At 42.1% G+C, this 15,728-nt stretch overlaps 1 protein-coding gene across 3 annotated transcripts in view; it reads left to right on the forward strand.

Moving 5' to 3' along the window:
* The window catches only part of CR1 (complement C3b/C4b receptor 1 (Knops blood group)), a 125,503-nt gene that overhangs the window by 9,183 nt on the left and 100,592 nt on the right, over positions 1-15,728 (forward strand). For all 3 annotated transcript variants that reach the window (XM_059675375.1, XM_059675376.1, XM_059675377.1), the window contains exons 4-9: positions 1,246-1,331; positions 9,102-9,494; positions 10,376-10,552; positions 10,639-10,741; positions 12,534-12,619; positions 14,749-14,967. In XM_059675375.1, the coding sequence (XP_059531358.1) occupies positions 1,246-1,331; positions 9,102-9,494; positions 10,376-10,552; positions 10,639-10,741; positions 12,534-12,619; positions 14,749-14,967 (1,064 nt within the window). The remainder of the gene's footprint in view (positions 1-1,245; positions 1,332-9,101; positions 9,495-10,375; positions 10,553-10,638; positions 10,742-12,533; positions 12,620-14,748; positions 14,968-15,728) is intronic.

Below are 15,728 nucleotides of genomic sequence, written 5' to 3' on the forward strand. Positions count from 1 at the left end.
ATTTTGCTGTTTGAATAAAGCTTGCGCTGCTATATCTATCTATCTATCTATCTATCTATCTATCTATCTATCTACACATATAGCAGCAGACACACACATATATACACACACACACACACACACTAGAGGCCCGGTCAGGCACCGGTGGGGGTCCCTCAGCCTTGCCTGTTCCATCTTGCAATCTGGGGCCCCTTGGGAGATGTTAGAGAGCCAGTTTTGGCCTGATCCCTGCAGGCCAGGCCGAGGGACCCCACCAGTGCATGAATCCATGCACTGGGCCTCTAGTATGCATATAAGATTTTTGGTTAATCTCTTCCCACCCTCCCCTCTTTTTTAAAAAAAATATATTCTATTGATTTTTTGCAGAGAGGAAGGGAGAGAGATAGAGAGTTAGAAACACTGATGAGAGAGAAACATCAATCAGCTGCCTCCTGCACATCTCCCACTGGGGATTGTGCCTGCAACCCAGGTACATGCCCTTGACCGGAATCGAACCTGGGACCTTTCAGTCCGCAGGCCGACTCTCTATCCACTGAGCCAAACCGGTTTCGGCCCCACCCTCCCCTCTTGCCCCTTCCCTCTGAGAGTCATGTTTCCATGCCTGTGCATTGAACATCTGCACCCTGGTGGTAAGTGTGCGTCATAGCTACTGGTTGAACAGTCGACCCGTCACTTAGGTTTTTATATATATAGATAGCATTGTTCTAACTATACCAAATAACACTTGACAATTATTTGGTATTATTTGTCTCAATTTGTAATAATATCAAGTCTGGCCCTAGCTATACCAACTCTCATGAATGGCTCACCTCAGCATTCCATCACTATACAAAGCCTCTGTTGAAGTAAATATAAATGTCACTAAATTTTCCAAATTTTATGTCACACTTTAAACAGTTTGGGGCATACTAATTGAGAATTTCTGCCTTTAATATTTAAAATATGAGATTAGTGTTCAACTCTCTTTGTTCTGCTTGGATTTCCTTTGGTTCCACTTTGATGAATCTTATTTACCTTAGATTTACATAAAAATGTATCTGAAGTTGATAAAGAAGAGAGATTCCATCCAGTTTAGAAAGTATAAAGGAGAAAATTTAAAAGTCCCAATACAGACATAAAATTGGAGAAATTGGTAGTATGACAAAAGGAAATTGTTGTTCTGAATTCTTCAAGATGGTGGTCTCTTGTAAGTAACAATCTAAGCAGGGACATTAGAATGTAACATTCATTATTCTTTGCCTCTAGATACCAACTCATTGGTGAAGCAACTAATTATTGCGCCATCGTAGGCAATACTGTCGCCTGGGAAAATCAAGTACCTGTTTGTCAGAGTGAGTTGAAACCTTTTCTATTACCTTTACCAGTAGAGTCTAAGTTTCCACCTGAATTTATAAAAATTTGAATTGAATTCCTTTAGTGCATTCTGTCCTTAGATAGTTGAAGACAGCGCTACTGTCCTCAAAGTACTTGTGGGTTTCCTGGCAACTGTTTAAGTTCTTCCTGATCTCGGGATGTGCCTTTTGTAAATCTGAGGACTTAAATGCATAAACGCCTCTAAAATGTATTTCTACTTCAGTTAATTTGGAATTATGTTGGTTCTACCATCCCCAGTATAATAACCATTCTGCTTGGCAAATAAACACAGAATGATAAAGCGATGCTCTCCAAGGTTCATGAAGCTGTGGAAGAATCAACACCCTCATGTACGAGGGTTCAACAAACCCTCTTGAAAGGCACCCTGTACTATACGCCTCAAAAGTGGATACATACAAGACCTACTTCTTAGAATTCACACTTAGGAAATAAGCACAGCTTTCTGCAAGGAGTTCACTGTAAACGCACCATTGCTGCATTCTTTATAATAGTGAAATGGTTCCAGTCACCTAAATGTACCACTTGTTTCAAAATATGGTTTAGAAAGAATCTGCCAGAAGGAAGGAAATGTGATAAAAATGACTACATAGGATTTCTTAAGGAACATTCACTAGCCATGCAGCATTAGAAGAAATATATCTGTACACTGGAACTTTATTCAGCCATAAAAGAAAAACATCTTGGAGAAGCACTTAGTGACATATAAAGATGTTTATTATATCTATTTGATGTGAAAAAAAAATCAGATGACAAAACAGTTTGTATGGCAATAGCTCATTTTATTAAAAGATCACATATCTATGCCTATTTCTATATTTTCATTTCCATCGCTAATTCTGTAACCATGTTTATATTCAGACCCTGGTAACTAGTTTTAAGCCTCTTTGGTGAAGGCTGTGGGACAGGGGGCGGGGTCCTTTACCTTTTGGCTGTGTAGCAAGCTGCTTCTTCAAGAAGATTCAAACTCCCCTTTCTTCAAGCTCCTCTGTGTCTGTAAACTGGTTCTCAAGTCTGGGAATTGGCTGACGAAGAACCACACTCTGTTTTATAGGGTTTCAAGTTAGACTTCTGGTCACCAGACCTAGATCTTTTCTGCTTATACAAACCTTAGTTCACGCTTCTTCTACTTCATCTCTTGAGACTCCATGATCAATTAACTGATGACAAAGGTCTCTGCAGATAAATCATTCTGATTTGTTTCAATTGCCTCTGGCAGTTAAGGGCTGCCACTCGGCCTCTGCCATTCTGAGGTCCTGTCATCCCCCTTGATTTCAGGGAAACTGGTTCAATAGCAACCATCCCCACTGTCATTCCTGGCCTACTTAGAGGGCCTACATCACAGTTCTTCAAAGATGCTGAACTCCTACATGAATTTATTTCTCAAAGCCTTGGGTGAAAGAGGGATCCATCCCCCAACGCCCCACCGATGGACTTAGTTAAGGAGCCTATTCATGGGTCTTACAAAATGAATGCCCTCCAGCATTCTCAGAGCCCCGGGCCATTGTGATGCCAGGTGGGTTCTTGGCTTCATGAGGAAGGAATTCAAAACCTGACCCAGACAGAAGAGGTTAAAGTGGAGAAATGGGTTTTATTGAGCAGACAGGACACAGAGGAAAAGCCACTCCACAGACAGAGGGGTGCACGCCCCTCAGGAGAGAAGGAAGAGAGGCCCCGGCCATCTCTGCACGTTGAGCCTATACCTGTTTGTCGTTTCTATGGGAAATTTCTGGGATGGGGAAACAGAGTGAGGGAAAAGTCAGGATGAACTTTCACCTTTACAAGGTATATTTTGTGGTCTGTTTCCCTTTTATGTTATGCTAGTAGGTAAGTGATAAGGTGTGGCTGAGTAGCTAGTCATCAGTCATCAGTCTTTGCAGGAGTGTCCTTGGTTCCGGGGGTCCCTCATGGTCTGCTTGCATCTCCGTGTCAGGCAGCACGGAGCAGGCCCCTGGCTCACTTTGTTTAGCTTTAGTTCATTTATATCGTTTTCATGCCCCTCTCCTATGTGAATAGGATTTCTGCCCCTGAGGTATGTTAGTAAAGCTCTGGTCTTTCACCTTCACTCAGCATGGTCCACACTCTAACACAGTGAATTCAGAATCTCACTTCTTTGGGTGCATTTGCATCTCTCATGAGTTATAATTTTTACCTCCACCCCCCCCCCCCATGCACTCCACCCCCATTCCGGTGAGAGCACTAGAAACCATGTGAGGTGGTAGGGGTAGGTCCTGAGGAAGAACATAAATTTTTACCATTTCCGTTGCCAGATTTAGTGAGTAAAATATTATACCCAGCTAAATTTGAATTTCAGATAAGCAACAAGTATTTTTGCACTTTAAATATATGTCATGCAGCCCGGCCAGCGTGGCTCAGTGGTTGAGCATCGATCTATGAACCAGGAGGTCAGGGTTCGATTCCCTAGCAGGGCACATGCCTGGGTTGTGGGCTCAATCCCCAGTGGGGGGGTGTGCAGGAGGCAACCCATCAATGATTCTCTCTCATCGTTGTTGTCTCTCTCTCTCTCCTCCCTACCTCTCTGAAATAAATAAAAAAATGTTTTTTAAAAAATTAAAAAAAATATATATGCCATGCAATTCTAAGATATAATTATACTTAGAAATGTTTACTTTTTCCTGAAATTCAAATTTAACGGGACTACCAATACTTCCTCTGGCAGCCCTATCAGGGCAGCTATGTCAGGAGGGGCCATTAGAGTTCCTTCAGGCAAGAGGAGGCGTGCCTCCTCAGACAGGGGAGGAGGAGCTACGTCTCCCAGCAAAGGACAACCCAGCAGAATTCCCAGGTTCCAGGCACTCAGCTTCATTAGAATCTGTCCACTTCAGTTTTCAGAATCCTCTTCCAAGCAGTGCTCCGACTTTAGCATACAGACCCTGAGACGTGGTGAGAATCAGCCACAGGATTAGATGCTGGATTAGTTTTTTCAGAAACCTTGGCCCTGTGGTTACAGGGCACAAGTGTTCTTTTAGGGCAGATACAGAAGCTTTCAGAGCCAGACCTTGAGCAGGAATTTCAAGCTTTGCACCCATCACTTTCATTCTCTCAGGTTCTCTGGAACAAGCCACCATGCCCTAGACTCTCCTAGGACAGCCACCACTTAGTCACTCAAAGCCTTGCTCCTATCCTTAGAGATGGCTACAGGTGGTAACTAGGGGATCTTCTGTCCCTGCATTCCATTTGTGTGCCCCTTTCCACAATCAGCATTAACATGAATTCTTTTTTAAAATATATTTTGATTGATTTCAGAAAGGAAGGGAGAGGGAGAGACAGAAACATCAATGATGAGAGAGAATCATTGATCGGCTGCCTCCTGTACACCCCCTACTGGGGATGAGCCTGCAATCCAGGCAGGTGCCCCGGCCTGATCACTCCTCACCACCTCTTCCTGCCCTGATCTGGAATCGAACCGTGACCTACTGGTTCATAGGTCGATGTTCAACACTGAGCTACACCACCTGGGCAATATGAATTCTTAAATATAATCATATTAAAGAACCAATCCCAGATTCCTCTGTTACCCTGGGATAAATATTGGTCCAAATATGGAAGCAGAACTACTATCAGTGTTACGAAACAAGAGATTTGTTATGAAATTAGACCTAGCTGTGTGAGGAGCTGCTCTAAACCAGTGGTTCTCAACCTTGGCTGCACATTAGAATCACCTGGGAATCTTTTTTAAATCCTGATTTCTGGGCTTCGTCCTCCAGAAATTCTGTTTCTTTCTTATGGGGTGGGGCCACAACATTAGTAACAAAGAAACAATTTCCGGAGGATGAGGCCCAGAAATCAGGATTTAAAAAGATTCCCAGGTGATTCTAATGTGCAGCCAAGGTTGAGAACCACTGGTCTAAATGATGAGAAACACCACACTCATCAGGTGCCTGGGAGTGGGAGCTTTCAGGAAGCTAAGCAAGCCTCGCTGCTGGCGGGGAGCTGGGAGGGCTCCTGCAGAGAGCTGTCTGGCTGGCTCTTCCCAGCTGCTGCTGCTGTCAGTTAACAGGGACGCATGTGACCCTGGGGAGGAGTCAGTGCAGGTGAGCGGGACCAGCGTTTTCAGAGAGCTGGATGCAAACATAGGGAGAGCGAGAACAAACGGGGACCCCTGGCTCCTCTGCATCTGTCCCCTCGTCACCTCCAACCAAGAATGACCTTCAGAGGAGAATGGCTGTTGCTTCACTTCTGCCTCTCAAATTTCAGGCCAATTTCTCAAGCTCCAACCCTAACCTAGAGCCATACAGGCAAAGTCAGTCTGGGAAACCTGGTTCCAATTAGCCTGGGTGACACTGTACAAAAACCACTAGATCAGCGGTTCTCAACCTGTGGGTCGCGACCCCTTGGCAGTCGAATGACCCTTTTACAGGGGTCGCCTAAGACCATCCTGCATATCAGATATTTACATTACGATTTGATTCTATTTTATTCATATTTACAGTAGCAACATTACAGCTATGAAGTAGCAACGAAAATAATTTTATGGTTGGGTCACAACATGAGGAACTGTATTTAAAGGGCCAGAAAGTTGAGAACCACTGCACTAGATAAATAAAACTTTTATTTTCCTCTCTCCCCTTCCCCCCGCCTCCCTCCTGGCCCACCTCTATCCCCCTTTGTAGCTTTCTCTGTCTTCTTAAATTATTATTGGTAATTTGTGTCTTCATTTATATCATTTAGGTTTTCAAAATGTTTAACATACGGTTGTCTACAGTTTCATAAATATTCTCATGTATATGTAAACATATTCAAATTCTATTTCTTACTGCTGTATATCGGTGTTGTCTCTCCTTACACTTTTTTAAATTGATTTTTTAAACTTTATTATTGAGAGTATTACAGATGTCCCCTTTCCTCTCCCTTTGCCCCCCTTCACCCATTTCCTGCCCCACCCCATCTCAGGCCTTCACCACCCTATTGTCTGTGTCCATAGGTAATGCATATATGCATATAAAATCTTTGGTTAACCTCTTCCCACCCCTTCAACCCCCTTTCCTCTGAGATTCCTCAGTCTGTTCCATGTTCTCATGCCTCTGATTCTATTTTATTCATCAGTTTATTTTGTTCATTAGATTTCTTGTTCGTTTATTTTTAAATTTTTTTCTTTATTGATTAGGGTATTACATATGTGTCCTTAACCCCCCAATGCCCCCCCACCCCTCCATTCATGCCCTCACCCCCCTGGTGTCTGTGTCCATTGGTTAGGGCAGCCGTGGGCAAACTACGGCCCGCGGGCCGGATTCGGCCCGTTTGAAATGAATAAAACTATTGAAAAAAAAAAGACCGTGCCCTTTTATGTAATGATGTTTACTTTGAATTTATATTAGTTCACACAAACACTCCATCCATGCTTTTGTTCCGGCCCTCCAGTCCAATTTAAGAACCCATTGTGGCCCTCGAGTCAAAAAGTTTGCCCACCCCTGGGTTAGGCTTATATGCATGCATACAAGTCCTTCAGTTGCTCTCTCCCCCTTCCTCCCGCCCTCCCCTACCTTCCCTCTGAGTTTGACGGTCTGATTGATGCTTTTCTGTCTCTGGATCTGTTTTTGTTGATCAGTTTATGTTGTTCATTATATTCCACAAATGAGTGAGATCATGTGATATTTATCTTTCTCTGACTGGCTTATTTCGCTTAGCATAATGCTCTCCAGTTCCATCCATGCTGTTGTAAATGGTAAGAATTCCTTCTTTTTTAACCACAACGTAGTATTCTATTGTGTAGATGTACCACAGTTTTTTAATCCACTCACCTGCTGATGGGCACTTAGGCTGTTTCAAAATCTTAGGGATGGTAAATTGCGCTGCTATGAACATAGGGGTGTATATCTCCTTTCTGATCAGTGTTTCTAGTTTCTTGGGATATATTCCTAGAAGTGGGATCACTGGGTCAAATGGGAGTTCCATTTTTAGTTTGTAAGGAAACTCCATACTGTTCTCCACAGTGGCTGCACCAGTCTGCATTCCCACCAGCAGTGCACGAGGGTTCCTTTTTCTCCACATCCTCACCAGCACTTGTCGTTTGTTGATTTGTTGATGATAGCCATTCTGACAGGTGTGAGATGGTACCACATTGTCGTTTTGATTTGCATCTCTCGGATGATTAGTGACTTTGAGCATGTTTTCATATGTCTCTTTGTCTTTTTTATGTCTTCTTTTGAAAAGTATCTATTTAGGTTCATTGCCCATTTTTTGATTGGGTTGTTTATCTTCCTTTTGTTAAGTTGTATGAGTTCCCTGTAAATGTTGGATATTAAACCCTTATCAGAGATAACATTGGCAAATATGTTCTCCCATGTAGTGGGCTTTCTTGTTGTTTTGTTGATGGTTTCCTTTGCTGTGCAGAAGCTTTTTATTTTGATGTAGTCCCATTTGTTTATTTTCTCTTTGGTTTCCATTGCCCTGGGAGTGGTATCGGCAAAGAAATAGCTTTGGCATATGTCTGCTATTTTGCTGCCTGTGGATTCCTAGTATATTTATGGTTTCCTGTCTTACATTTAAGTCCTTTATCTATTTTGAGTTTATTTTTGTGTATGGTGTAAGTTGGTGGTCTAGTTTCATTTTCTTTTTGTGTGTATCTGTCCAATTTTCCCAACACTATTTATTGAAGAAACTGTCCTGACTCCATTGTATGTTCTTGCCTCTTTTGTCAAATATTAATTGGGCATAGTGGTTTGCGTTGATTTCTGGGCTCTCTATTCTATTCCATTGATCTATATGTCTGTTCTTGTGCCAGTACCAGGCAGTTTTGAGAACAGTGGCTTTGTAATACAGCTTGATATCTGGTATTGATATCCCTCCAACTTTGTTCTTCTTTCTCAGGATTGCTGTAGCTATTCAGGGTCTTTTTTTATTCCAGATGAGTTTTTGGAGAGTTGGTTCTAGGTTTGTGAAATATGCCGTTGGTATTTTAATGGGGAGTGCATTGAATGTGTAGATTGCTTTGGGTAGTATGGACATTTTAATGATGTTGATTCTACCAATGAACACGGTATGTTCTTCCATCTATTTATGTCTTCCTCTAACTCTTTTTTCAGTCCTGTAGTTTTCTGAGTACAGGTCTTTTAACTCCTAGTTAAGTTTATTCCTAGGTATCTTAATTTTTTGGTGCGATGGCAAATGGGATTGCTTTTTTAGTTTGTTCATTTATTTAGATTTTTAGATTAAAGTGTTGATAGATATGTATTTGTTGCCATTTTGTTGTTCATATGTTTTATCTTTTTTCTTTTCCCTCTTCTTCTTCTTCTTCTTAAAGAATACCCTTCAACATTTCATGTAATACTGGTTTGGTGGTGACTAACTCCTTTAGCCTTTTCTCCTTATAATTTTTTTTATTATTAAGGGTATTTTGATTTTATTTTTTTAAAAGCTATACTAGTCTCATTTATAACAAAAATAAAAATTAAGAAGGCAGTTGGAAAAGAGTAGGGGGAAACTGTGTAAACTATGATATAATATAATCAAAGAGTTATTTGTAATGAAAAAAATGTGAATTGTATTACTATATGGATATGTTCATAGGAAATAATCTAAGTAGGAAAAGCAGAATTATGCTTTTTATTATGCCCACCTAAATTGCAACTTTGGAAAACCTAATCTACATGTTAACAAAGATTAAAAGCAAATAATGAGTGTAAAAATAGTAGCAGTTTAGTGACATTGGATTGCTCTCAGTAGTTATTTCAATTCATTATCATTTAAATGGCTTTTCCTTTTCCCAGTTATTCAATGTAAGACACCACCAACCATCGCCAACGGAGATTTTGTTGACAACAGCGGAGACTTTTTTCCATACGGAATAGTGGTGACCTACCGCTGCAATGACAGAAAAGGAAGGGAAAAGTTTGAACTCGTGGGCGAAAAGTCAATATATTGCACCAGCAAAGATCAAGTGGGCCTCTGGAGCGGCCCTGCCCCTCAGTGCATCGTACCTAATAAGTGCACGCCTCCGCACGTTGAAAATGGAATAAGGGAGTCTGAGAACAGAAGCTTGTTCTCCTTAAATGAAATCGTGAGGTTTAGGTGTCAGCCTGGCTTTGTCATGAAAGGCTCCTCCAGTGTGCGCTGCCAGGCCCAAAACAGATGGGAGCCCGAGTTGCCCAGCTGCTCCAGGGGTGAGTCTGAGGCTTCGAGGGGGCCTGCAGGTGACAGGAGCTGCGGGAGGGCCCCCGGATTAGTGTTTGTTCTGGGAGGGAGGTGTGTGCTGAGCAGTGTGAGTAAATTTTCTAGGGGTGAAGCGTGAAGCATGATAGGAAGAAGGTGTGTGGGTGCCCTCACTGCACTGAGTGTGCCTTCATCCTGGAGAGCAAGAGCCTAATCCATCAGGGACGGGGACGTTGGGGATGCTCCTACTGAGCAATTCTCAGGGCAAAGCACCAGCTCTCAGACTGAAAAGGATGTGAGCCTTCTGGTCAGCTGTGTAATGAGCGCTCTCTGTGCTTTATCTCATCGACTCTTTACAATCCTCCTTAGAAATACAGTGGGGCCTTGACTTACGAGTTTAATTCATTCCGTGACAGAGCTCGTAACTCAAATTACTCGTATGTCAAATCAAAAGTGAACAAGTGAGACACGTGATGCTGGGCTGATGTTGTGGCATTCACTGTGACGTTCGCTGCGCCAACTAGCGGTGGGGTATCGGAGGCTAGCTCATAACCCGAATTTTAGCTCACAACTCAAAGCAAAAAATCGGCTGAGAGACGGCTCGTATCTTGGAAAACTCGTTAGTCGGGACACTCGTAAGGCAAGGCCCCACGGTAGTGCTGTTCTCTTATCCATCTGACAGTGCAGTTAGCTTGGTCTTTCAGAGAGTAAAGAAATCACCCAAATCACGTGCCACTAAGTGGCTCATCCAGGAATAGAATGCAGGCGTGTGAGACCCTTTGTTAGACCGGAACCCCTCTACCTATGAGTTTCTGACTCCTTGGATGAGTTAAGATTTAGCAAAGAATATTCCCCATAACTGACAGGAACGCTGTGCCTGTTCTTCCCCCAGTTTGTCAGCGGCCTCCAGGAATCCTGCATGGCCAGCACAGCCCCAGCGACAAGGACAGCTTTTCCCCTGGGCAGGAGGTGCGCTACAGCTGTGAGCCCGGCTATGACCTCAGAGGGGCCGCCTCCCTGCGCTGTACGCCCCAGGGGGACTGGAGCCCGGCCGCCCCCACATGCGCAGGTGCCTACACTCACTCCCATCCTTTCTGCAGATGAATGTCTTTGCACCTCACATGGCGGTCTTACTCCTCATTTATTTGTCTGCAGTGAAATCATGTGCTGCCTTCCGGGACCGACTTCCTAATGGCCGTGTGCTCTCTCCACTTACCCTCGAGCTTGGAGCCAAAGTGTCCTTCGTTTGTAATGAGGGGTGAGTGTGAGCTTGCCAGGCCCCCTGGACACTAAAATCGGAGTTAGAAGTTAACAGAAAGGGAAGGTTTGGTGTGGCTAAAAAAAATGAACTCAGGGGATTACATCTTGGAAGTGTGTAAGAAAAGTAAGAGTAAGGAACAGGTGGAAAAAATAGCATGAGGAATGAAGGAAAAATTGGGACATATATGAAATGGCTGGTATAAAGACAAATACAATGACTGGTTATGAATATATATGTGATGCATTGATTGAAAAAAAATAATACTTTCCAAGCAGACAAAAAGAAGAAGAATTTGGAGAGTCCCAAGAAAATTTAATATGTAACAAAAAGCTTATTAAAAAGAATTAAGATGATTTAGAATGATTTAAGTCATTTTTTAACCATCAAAAGGAAAATTTGTCATAAGAGTAAAAGCATAAGAATGGGTATTTTAATCTAATCACATATCTTCTGGTTAGTCATGTGCTGAGGGCTCTGAAATGGGATCGCGGTGGCTGGTGAATATTTTAGGTAACGACATTGTTCATGTGAGGCTGGTGCTCTTCCCAGTGTGCTCATCTCTGCATGGGAAGGATCAAGTGTGAGCAAAGAAGGACCTGACCTTAGACCAGCGGTTCTCAACCTGTGGGTCGCGACCCCTTTGGGGGTCGAATGACCCTTTCACAGGGGTCACCTAAGACCATCAGAAAACACATATGTAATTACATATTGTTTTGTGATGAATCACTATGCTTTAATTATATTCAATTTGTAACAATGAAATGGGGGTCACCACAACATGAGGAACTGTATTAAAGGGTTGCGGCATTAGGAAGATTGAGAACCACTGCCTTAGACTGTTTCAAAGAATCCTGGCAGGCACCCCGTGACAGCACCCAATAAGATTTAGGAGCCATCGGGGTCCCACATACATTGACCATTCTGGATGATCGCAGACACAAGTCATTTCTGATCTCCATTGTCTTCCCCTAGAGCACTCAAACTTACTCAATAGCTCAGCGTGCCTTCTTCACAGCCATCACAGCCATAGAGACAAAAGGACAATCTTTGTGCTCTCTCCGGTGACTCTCTGCTTTTTCCATCCAACCTGGGAACTGTTTTACTCACTGTTCCAGTATCAGAATTAGGAGAAGTAGGAGTCTGTTGCATTAGAAGACTAGGTTTCCCATATGAGGAGTACATTTATCAGGTTTATCATGAGATGATCGGCTAGAGATTCACTTCTCAGAACCGGGGTCCAGGATCAAGGAGATGGCTGCTATGCTCTGACTGCCTTCTTCAATTCAGCCTGGAACTATGTGTTATGTGACCAACTAACTGTCCTCCCTAACTGGAGGCTGTCATTTGTCTAGAGCAGTGGTTCTCAACCTTCCTAATGCCGCGACCCTTTAATACAGTTCCTCATGTTGTGGTGACCCCCAACCATGAAATTATTTTCGTTGCTACTTCATAACTGTAATTTTGCTACTGGTATGAATCATAATGTAAATATCTGATATGCAGGATGTATTTTCATTGTTACAAATTGAACATAATTAAAGCATAGTGATTAATCACAAAAACAATGTGTAATATATGTGTGTTTTCCAATGGACTTAGGCGAACCCTGTGAAAGGATCGATCGACCCCCAAAGGGGTCACGATCCACAGGTTGAGAACCACTGGTCTAGATCAATATGGCCTCCAAACTTCTGCCACCTGTTGGTTTCGGATGCTAAGGTTTTCAGCCGGACCTCAGAGTTCTGCAAACTGAAACAGCTCACCTGTGCACTACCATTTTCTTCTTTAGATTCCATCTACAAGGCAGCTCTGCCAGCCATTGTGTCTGGGTGGGAATGGAGAGCCTCTGGAATAGCAGTGTCCCTGTGTGTGAACGTGAGTAGAAGGAATAACACTTTAGGACAATTCCTCCCTTAACCTATTTAGTATTTTGACTTATGGCAACCCCAATAGGGTTCTTCTATTTTCTAATCTGAATTATTGAGAGATAACTGCTTTTTTAAATAGTATTTATTTGTGATCAGTTTGTTGTGATGCACATTATTGTACATCATGTGTTTTGGGAACCATTTTGTCTGTCTCTGTTATTTTGAATTCTTCGTTCTGGGTGATATATCCGGCAGCAGTTGGCCTCTAGATCAGGAGAGATTAGATAATGTGAAGCTTTGACAGTTTTCTTCCTTTCGTCTTTCCTTCCTTTCCTAATTCTTTCTTTTTTCTTTTCTTTTTCTAATATCAGGATGTAACCACTCTACATTTTTTCTATCTACTGGCTAATATGTAAATATCAAACATGCATTCTTTCGAACAACTATTTATTGAGGACATACTATGTGCTTGGTATTTTCCTAAGCACGGGATTATAGCAGTTGAACAAGATAAGTGAATGCCCTGTCCCCGTGTTATTTATACCCCAGTGAGGAGATGGTCAGGAAAAACAATAAACAAATAAATGTTATGGAAGTGACAGATCAGAGCAGTGAAAGAATGAGGGGAAAGTTGGGAGCAACATAACATGGGGTAAGCAGTTTAAGACGCCTTAAACTCTCCAAACATATACTTAAATAAATTATGTTGAAAGATTCAGAAGTAATAAGCTGATTAAAACATGAGTCTCCTGCCACAGCTGGGTGGCTCAGTTGGTTGGAGCATTGTCCTGTACACCAAAAAGTTGCGGGTTGAATTCCCAGTCAAGTCATATATCTAGGTTTCAGGTTCCACTCCCGTCAGGGTGTGTATAGGAGGCAATCAATTGATGTTTCTCTCACACATTGATGTTTCTCTCTTTCTCGCTCACTCTTTTAATCTTTCTCTCTCTTTCTCTCTCTCTCAAATCAATGAAAAGCATTTCCTCAGGTGAGGATTTAAAAATAAAAAGACCCTCCTATGTGTAGGGTCAATACCAAGTTCTCCTGTTCTATCCAATTATATTTTGCTCAATGAAGACAAGATTTTGCTTCATCTCTTGACCTTAAAGATATATATATATATGTATATATAGAGAAGATTTTAATATATATTAAAGATTTTAACATATATACATATAATCACATTTTATTACAATGTTTATGTTATGAGAAATCTACTCAGACATCAAAATGTGCTTTTTATAGTAAAACTTATGAGAACATAGCTTACATACTGCTATCTGCTATCCAGTGTTTCTTGATGAGAATGATAAGTGGCTGTCCTACTGGCGTGCATGAGAGCTCAGTCATTGATTGGACATCTTATTTTCAAGACTCTTACTATTGAAGGAGCTTCCTGAAAACACCAAGCCTAGTTAGAAACGCCAACCCGAAGTGAGGAGGGGACTGTTTTATACGGACAGGCAGATACTAGAAAGAGGTAACAAGTGGAAGCCTGACAGAAAGTAAAGAAGAAAATTCTATCACAGACAGATCCATACATTTTAAAAACAAAGCAATCCGAGTTGCTTAGAATTTTTACAGTGACCGCGGAGGCTTCAATTCATTGTGTCAGCACACTGTCATAATCAAGATCGACGGCCAGTATCGAAAGGTTTCTCATCTTTACGGTGATTAGCACACGTGGAATACTTTGTAAAAGCATTTCTTGAAAATTTCTTCCTTGGAGGACAGTGACTTTATCTGTGCTCTTCATCACCATATTCCAGGGCTCCAATGAGTGACTGACACAGAGCATGTGCTCAAGTAATATTTATTAAGTAGATGAGTGAATTATCCTCTAAAGGGTTATTATTCTTCTTTAAAAGTTTGGTACTTAATTCTAGGGTGTTAAGTTTGCTTTGTCCAGAAGACTTAACTAGCAGGAAGATTCAAGATAAGCAAATTTCTTTTGTACTTTTTCCATGAAAAATGAGATCAAGATCTTATTTCATTTAGCCCGTCTCATCAACGGACCACAGCAAAGACACAGTCATGGGTGTTTTCTAGGCAGCACCATCCACAGCATCCTGGGCCAGTGGAATACCTCCAGGGGAAGCTCCTTAATGAAACTAACAGCTCTTGCGTTCTTTCCAGAAATCCTATGTCCAAATCCTCCAGATATTCCTAATGGAAGACACACAGGAAAACCTCTGGAAATCTTTTCTTTTGGAAAAGAAGTAACTTACACATGTGATCCCCAACCAGACAGAGGGACGACCTTCAGTCTCATTGGGGAGCGCACCATCCGCTGCACAAGTGACAGTCGAGGGAATGGGATCTGGAGCGGCCCTGCCCCTCGCTGTGGACATCCGGGTCAGTACATACTATGCCCCATCCCAGATGGCTCCAGAAATATCTAAAACAGATCTTCCAAAATCTTCCAATTACAGCATCGTGCTAATTTGTGCAGTTGACACAATTAAATGCAAAATTGGTTATAAATGATTTTACGAAGTGTTAACACATCGGAGTCTGATGACGTTTGTTGCTCGAGAGTTGGTGAAAAGAGAAGATGGTGGGCGGTAGTTCTAATTATAGCTAGCATTGGAAGAAAAATGTTTTCAAAGCATAAAAATTGAAAGCAAATACCGATGGACCTTAACTAGCATAAGTTATGCCATCTATAGTTTTTGGAGGGGAGCACAGGTCAGTAGAGAATAAGGCCAGGCAAAATCACTTTTTATTACCCACTTGGCCCAAGACCCCTGTGCATTCTCTGTGAAAACGGAGCTGCATTGTAGACAAACTACATAGATTGCTGTAGCCAATTTGGGCTAAACTCTACATTAAAATAAGGCTTATTTGCTCCTTTGCCCCCAGTTATTTTAGTTGTTGAAACCTTCTCACTTTGGTGCAAAGAAAATGCAAAGGAAAATGCAAAAAATAGAGTGTTAATTTCTGGATAAGGTTTTCTAAGACACCCAACCCTCCCCGCCCTCCCCTCCACCCCCCCAAGACATCAACCTTGAGGGAGTGAATTCGGGAAGGAAAAACTAAATTGTAGAAGGGACATTATGTACTGACCACTGGGGAACTCTGAGAGAAAAGAACAATTCTAAAAGGAAAAGGACCTT

The sequence above is a fragment of the Myotis daubentonii genome, chromosome 18, assembly GCF_963259705.1.
Source record: "Myotis daubentonii chromosome 18, mMyoDau2.1, whole genome shotgun sequence".
NCBI classification, from domain to species: domain Eukaryota; kingdom Metazoa; phylum Chordata; class Mammalia; order Chiroptera; family Vespertilionidae; genus Myotis; species Myotis daubentonii.